This window comes from Xenopus laevis, chromosome 2S, assembly GCF_017654675.1.
Source record: "Xenopus laevis strain J_2021 chromosome 2S, Xenopus_laevis_v10.1, whole genome shotgun sequence".
Taxonomy (NCBI): Eukaryota; Metazoa; Chordata; class Amphibia; order Anura; family Pipidae; genus Xenopus; species Xenopus laevis.
In genome coordinates, this window is record NC_054374.1 from 69,928,499 (window position 1) to 69,935,980 (window position 7,482).

The 7,482-nt window shown below is 38.9% G+C and overlaps 1 protein-coding gene across 1 annotated transcript; it reads right to left on the minus strand.

The window, feature by feature from the left end:
* Positions 1-1,306: 1,306 nt before the first annotated feature.
* On the minus strand, positions 1,307-6,600 carry LOC121400581 (CUB domain-containing protein 1-like). The gene is made up of 3 exons (XM_041583939.1): positions 6,124-6,600; positions 3,295-3,382; positions 1,307-1,631 (listed from the first exon to the last, which is right to left on the minus strand). The coding sequence occupies exons 1-3, from the start codon at positions 6,386-6,388 to the stop codon at positions 1,373-1,375; spliced, it is 612 nt and encodes a 203-aa protein (XP_041439873.1). The 5' UTR covers positions 6,389-6,600; the 3' UTR covers positions 1,307-1,372.
* Between the last annotated feature and the right edge of the window lie 882 nt (positions 6,601-7,482).

The following is a 7,482-nucleotide window of genomic DNA, read 5'->3' on the forward strand; positions in this document are numbered from 1 at the left end:
TTGAGCTTTGGTGCAAATTCACTTGGTAAATTTTGCACAAAAAGCAAAGTCTCTCATTTCTTCAGTGATACCCTGCAAGGCTTTATTTTAAAATTACTCCTGTATGAGTGCTCCAAACTTATGTTTAAACAAGAAATCCCCTCTTACAGTATGTATGTCCTGCTAGTTATTCCAGGATAAACAATTTAAAAAACATTAACAAGCTATTTTTTTTGGGCTTCAAAGGAATAAAGAATCCTTTTCCTACTGTTAAACAGTATTTATAGAACTAAAGGTATAGGATCCCTTATCCGGAAACCCGATATCCAGAAAGCCCAATTACGGAATGGCTGTCTCCCAAAGACTACATTTTATCCAAATAATCCAAATTTTTAAAAATGATTTCCTTTTTCTCTGTAATAATACAACAGTAGCTTCTACTTGATCCCAACTAAGAATACTTAATCCTTATTGGAAGCAAAACCAACCTATTGGGTTATTTCATGTTTAAATGAATTTCTAGTAGACTTAAGGCATGAAGACCCAATTACGGAAAGATCCGTTATCCGGAAGGACCCCCAGGTCCCGAGCATTCTGGATAACAGGTCCCATACCTGTATAAGACAATAAAAATCCTAACACCACATACTTGTTGCTGATCTTGGATGTTCTGCTAAATTAAAGGAACAGTAACATCAAAAAAATTATGTTTTAAAGTAATAAAAAATATAATGCAGTGTTACCCATGCACTGATAATATTGCTGTGTTTGCTTCAGAAACACTACTTTGTTTATATAAATAAGCTGCTGTGTAGCAATGGGGGCAGCCATTCAAGGAGAAAGGCTCAGGTTACACAGCAGATAAGCTCTGTAGAACACAATGTATATCTGTAATCGCACTATTTAACCTGTGCCATATAGCCTTTTTTCAATATCTGTCATTGCTACACAAGCAGCTTGTTTATAATGAAATATAGTCAGCTGTTTCTGAAGCCAAAAAAGATCAGTTGTACCAATACAGGGCAACCACTACTCATTCTAAATTTTTGGTGTTACTGTTCCTTTAAGAAAAAACAGTGGCAAGTAAATAAAACAAAACAAAAAAAAAGACACAAAGAAGAGTTGTAACAAACAACAACTGCCACATAAGCTTTCACTAAGCATGATATGGAAAACATGAACGTACTGAAAATATTACAATTATTATACTTGCATTATAATAACTTTTCTATTGATCTTTATTTACTGTCAAATGGTCAGTAGTGTTGATAGTGGCTCACAGGAACTGACATTGCTGACAAATCATGCTGTTTTACAAGTGAACCTCCTTTAAAGCAGATACTGCTCGTTTGCTCCCCTGTAGCCCTGACATCCATAACTAATCGTATCTCTATCATGCCATTGGCACAGGTCCATTTTTCTGTCCATTTACCATATCAAGACTTGTGTCTTCGTGTCCTATAGGTTCATTTAACCCTGATTTATTAAAAGAGTAAAATTCAAGTCTCTTGGAAGAGGCAAGTGGATCCTCATTACCTTTATCTTTGTTGATACGATTAAGTGGTGGAACAGGAGGAGGTTCACCCATAGGGCCTTGAAATGGCTGGTACACATCCACATTTGCCTCTGGACTGGCCAAACCAGAAGTGTCTCTTAACAAATGACAATAGACCATTGTTTCATCAATGATAAACATGGGACTCTTTGTTTTTCCTCCCTTTTCTCTGCAACTGTTGGCGCTTTGAAATTTCTATGTTTGGTTTAGAGTTGTATATCCCTACTGGGGCCTTTTTCTCCATTAGTCACAAATAAATGAATTATGGTCAAAAGCAGAGCAAACAAACTGATCCGCTCACTGACAGTATTACATCTCATTTTAATTCATTAACTGAGCTTGTTCAATGTTAGAATATCAGGGTTTAGTTCATTGTGCAAAAGAATTGGATTCAACTGCAATTGTAGGGGGTTGTTGAGTACAAAGTCACAAGGAAATCAGACACACGTCACACATCTATGTGTCTCAATGGATGTAATTCAAATTAACACCATTTTTTAAATTTTTTAACATTGGTTCAAACTTCTTCACGTGACTTTCAAGACCCAACTTTAACTTTGGTGCAGCCATCAAACATAATCAAATAAAAGCTTGACGAGTAGAAAAGGTGCTAGCGAAAGAACCTGTAATTTTAAAAAACTAGCTTTTCAAAAACACGCTTATATAATCTATCCTCTGGTACAGAAGTTTACAACAGAGGGGAGTGGCTCCTGAGGAAGGTGCCATTGTTATGCTGTTTGAGACTGTGTATAGCATAACCATAGTCACTTTTTGCAAGAATGTTTATAACCTTTACATTGTAGGGTCTTCATATCCTCCTGTCTCATCCCCTGACCTTTTTGTTTTCACATTTCATTTGCTATATTATTGTAGTAGTAAGTGCTCAGGGACACTGTTGCCATGGGGCAAGTTGAATTTCTTGCCTCAAGTAGCAGCATCCACTAGGTTAACAGGGGTAGAAAAAGCCACTTCTGGTAGTTTTAAAAGGAGAACTAAACCCTAAAAATGAATATGGCTAAAAATGCCGCACTGTATATACCGCACTTAATGCACCAGCCTAAAAGTTTCAACCAATGATCCAGGACATCAAACTTGTCACAGGGGTCACCATCTTGGAAAGTGTCTGCGACACTCACATGCTCAGTGGGCTCTGAGCAGCTGTTGAGAAGCTAAGCTTAGGGGTCGTTGCAAATTATCTAGCAGAAAACGAGGTTGGATTGTAATATAAGCTGATGCTACAAGGCTGTTTATTAAATTCCCATGCTAGTTGCACTGGTTTCTGTGCTGCCATGTAGTAATTATCTGTATTAATTACTAATCGGCTTTATATTGTGACATTTATATTCTATGTGTACTGTATATTATGAGTTGGTCCCGAAGCTCAGTAAGTGACATCAGCATAGAGCATGTGCAGTGAATCAGCAGAAAAGAAGATGGGGAGCTACTGGGGCATATTCAGAGACACCGATCTTTACTGCTAAAGGGCTGTGGTTGCCTTGGGCTGGTAAAGAAGCCCAAAACATAATGTACAACATTTCTAGCTTACTTCTTTGTTAGTTATTTCTCATTTAAGAGCTGAAATTCCACATTTTAAATAGGAATGATGGCCCATCCTTACACCCCTTTGTTGGCTAGATATGTGCAGGGGGGGGGAAATCAGCGGCCAGGCCAGGAAGTTTTGGTGATATATCTATAAATAAATGACAATAGTTTTCAAATGACATTTTTTTGATTTTTAATTGTTATAGCCGTCTACTTACTTTTTTCTGACACAGTAAACAGCTACTCCAATAATGAAAATAACTGCTGCAATAGCAGAACAAGCTGCAATTAATATTGTTGTCAGGTCTAAAATAAAGGAAGAAGGCAGTTTACTTATAATGTAATATTAAGTTGAAAAGGAAAGGCAGTTGGTATATACATTATTGGATACCACAAGTGATACAGCTAATAATTCCGTTTCTTAAGACAATTGTCAATTACATTAGTGATAAATAAATTATTTCATTGACTATTTGTTCCTACTTTAAGCGAGATTAAAGAGAGATTTTTGTGTTATTGTTATACCTTTATCTAGTTTTGATTTTTGATAATTGATTTTTATGTTGTATGATCTTAGTCTTTTATTTAACTTAAAAGACCAGTAACATCAAAAAAATTTTTACAAAAATTTGTTACAATACAACGAAAAAAACCCATCAAGACCAATTAAAATTTAAAGTAGCAAATCCTTTATTAAGATATAAACTTACAGAAACTCCACTTCCTGTCTTCTACAGAAACGGCGAAAGGGCGACCATCCATGCTGCTGTGCTTGATTGCTCTTCTCTGGCTCTTCACTGACAGCGTGTCGATCTTCTCCTCCAGCTCTTCAGAAGGCCCGCAGCGGTGTTATTATGCCTGTGCCCACTGTAACATAGCAGACTGCCAGCATACAAGGGTAACCCAGAACCACCTGACCCTGCATTATTTTAACCCTCCTGGCACCGAGAATATTCCTTCTGCCTGCTGCTGTGGGCTGCTGGGGAGACGCGCAATCAATGTATGGATCAGTAAAGGGAGCCTGCCTTCGGAAGGTGAACCAGCTGGCCGGCATGTTTGTGAATGGCAGGCCCCTGCCCAATGCTGTCCGGCTCTCTCCGCACATCCCCAAGGCCAACTGCTGCCTTTGCGATGGCAATCACCTAGCAGCCTAGTTCCCTGTGCTGAGACTCCGCAGCTCCCGCCTCTCGTTTCCGGAATTCCTCTATTCCTCCGGTTACATCAGTAACAAAACCGGAGTGATTCCAGCACCAAAAGGAGAGCCTTGCACATAATAAGGAAGCCCGAGCGGGGCAAAAGGCTGAGGATTGTATAACCTCCGCTCTGGAGGAATCGGGAAACGAGAGGCGGGAGTCTTGGCGCTGCTAGGTGATTGGAGCCATCGTGAAGGCAGCAGTTCGCCTTGGGGATGTTCGGAGAGCCGGACAACATTGGTCAGGGCCCTGCCGTTCACAAACATGCCGGCCAGCTGGTTCACCTTCGGAAGGCAGGCTCCCTTTACTGATCCAGACATTGATTGCGCGTCTCCCCAGCAGCCCACAGCAGCAGGCAGAAGGAATATTCTCGGTGCCAGGAGGGTTAAAATAATGCAGGGGCAGCTGGTTCTGGGTTACCCTTGTATGCTGGCAGTCTGCTATGTTACAGTGGGGACAGGCATAATAACACCGCTGCGGCCTTCTGAAGAGCTGGAGGAGAGCGACACGCTGTCAGTGAAGAGCCAGAGAAGAGCAATCAAGCACAGCAGCATGGATGGTCGCCCTTTCGCCGTTTCTGTAGAAGACAGGAAGTGGAGTTTCTGTAAGTTATATCTTAATAAAGGATTTGCTACTTTAAATTTTATTGGTCTTGATGGGTTTTTTACGTTGTATTGTAACAAATTTTTGTAAAAATTTTTTTTGATGTTACTGGTCCTTTAATGATCTATTGGACATAGATATGTTTTAAAGGGGCTATTTGCCTTCCAAACACTTTTTTTTTTTCTTTTCAGGTGGTCAGAAATAAAGACTTTTTTCAGTTGTTCTCTATTTTTTTTACCTGTTTTCTAATATTCAATTGTAATGCTTCATTTTTAAGCCCAAGGGGAAGGGGTAACCAACTCTGTAACTGTTCCAAATTTTAGTTGCTCCATTTCCTATTTTTGGTGATGCTCAGCAGAATCCCTGAGTTTAATTAAAGGCAACTGTGAGAACTGATACAATAGTTTCTAATATTCCACAGATGCTGCTGAGAAATGTATCAAATTGTAACAGTTTGCAGATTCTGCACCTGGATTACAGAGATGCTATCCAGAAACACCAGCGACAGGAACATTAAAGGTACATCAGTGTGGTCTTCACCCAACAGATATCTGGCTGATTTTTGGACCTACTTTTATTTCTCCTTTAACTTTTCCTATGAAGTAGACTGTGATATGCTGAAATAATTTGCAGTTGGTTTTCATTTTTGAGGTTTCTGAAGAATTTAACTTTTTTATTTGCAGCTCTTTAATTTGAAGATGACTTGGCTGTCCTGGTCAAATTTACCTTAGCAACCAGGAACTGATTTCAATAAGAGTCTTGAAGATAAAGTAAAAAAATTATCAATATTAATAACATTGTAGCCTTACAAACAATGAATTTTAGCTGCCAGGGTCAGTGACCCCCAAGAACCAGATTGCTATTTAAATTTCAAGCTAGAAAGAGGCAACCGAGAAAGGAAAACGAAGACCAACTGAAGAATTGATATTCAAAGTTACTTAAGATGAACTAAACCCTTTAACCCTGTTGTCTACTGAACCTGTTTTCGGAAGAAAGGCAACTTTAAGAATATAATCGCTCCTTCTAGTTGTAAAGGCACAATGGTCTGTAATACAGAACGAGATACAATAACACCAACATACCACACAAAACGTTTAAAATTGCCAATGGAAGAAGCTTCACGTATTCACATGCTTCTAGCTGAGCAGGAAAAACTTCTGCAGATAGCTCATTATAGATGTAAAAACATAACAATAAATGGCCCACACCCAGCAAAATAGATACCAGATCTCCCTTTAAACAATGGCTCACCTGATTCAGTTTGGATAAACATAACAGAAAACTGTATCTGAAGCTTCTTGGACCAGACCTTAGGCTTACAGTTAGAGATGTTAAGCCAGAAAGGATAGAAAAGATTAATGGAGCTGGGAAGGGTATCATAATCTTTCAAAACAATATCTGGCCCAGCAGACTTCTGTTCCTTTATGTTAATAAATGCACGTCCAGTTTCACATATAATGGCCATTCTGTCTTTTGCAAATGCTAACTTCCCAAATTGCTTAGAAGGCATCACCATGAGACAGATACAGTTTCTGGCAGTCCCTCGTACCAGTTAGGGGTCTGTAAAGTCACTGTAGAGTTAGGAGCTGGAGCAACAGTAATTATACATTCCTCCGCAACATGAAAAAAAGTGAAAATGAATGTCTAACAAACCTGAAATTGCAAAAAAAGGTCATCAATTCAATTTCGAGTGTAAAGGAATCACAATTCAACAATACATACACAGAATGGTACCCAAAGTAAAAGCCTTGGAACTAACTTCATATTATGTAGGATATGGTTTTAACAACACTGCAGTCACTATGATCTGCACAATCTCCATCCATTAAAGAGATACTGACACCAGAAATTAAACTCCTTTTTTACATCTATCATAATATTGCATTTGAAAGGTACTTATACCTTTGCCATAAAGTATTTGCAGGATGCTTTTACATTATCTGTCTGATGTCCCATGTTACTGTATGAGGGGGCTGCCATATTTGTGCAGCAGGAGTCTGTTAACATTAGAAACTTTAAAGGAAAACTATACCCCCAAAATGAATACTTGAGCACAGTAAATTAAAGAATCTTGTCATACTGATATATATATATTTAAGTAAATATTGACCTTTTACATCTCTTGCCTTGAACCACCATTTTCTGATGGTCTCTGTGCTGCCTCAGAGATCAGCTGACCAGAAATACTACAACTGTAACTGTGCGGAACCCACAGGTTTATCCAGGTGAGCCGACTTGCACACACCATCGTTGGGTCAGGGCAGGCCCTTGCTGCTAGGGCATATAAGCATATTAATGTCTGCAACCAGGGCCACTATTGGGAGGCTGTTGTTCAGGCCTGGATAAATCTTCCGCTGGAGAGGCCCGTCCCACCGCACTAGCTAACCTTACACTTACTTAAAGGATAAGTAAACCTTTAAAATAAAAGGTTTCTGAGATATTTTGCAATGTACATTCATTATGTATTTTCTTTTTATTTCTAGATATTAAGGGATACATGTACTGTTAACATGAATGAATTTTGTTAGAACAGCACCACCTGGTCAATTTCCAACCAGTCTGACAGAACCACCAAGTAGTCAAGCAAGTTGTCAGGAGAAATAAAGAGGC

What these genes read in the sequence shown, in the direction of transcription:
- LOC121400581 (XM_041583939.1), bottom strand. Translation starts at nt 6,388, where the DNA reads ATGGTGATGCCTTCTAAGCAATTTGGGAAGTTAGCATTTGCAAAAGAC. An exon ending in GTTTATCCAAACTGAATCAG is followed by an intron (nt 3,383 to 6,123) that starts GTGAGCCATTGT and finishes CCTTTATTTTAG; the next exon opens with ACCTGACAACAATATTAATT. An exon ending in GTTTACTGTGTCAGAAAAAA is followed by an intron (nt 1,632 to 3,294) that starts GTAAGTAGACGG and finishes TCATTTGTTAAG; the next exon opens with AGACACTTCTGGTTTGGCCA.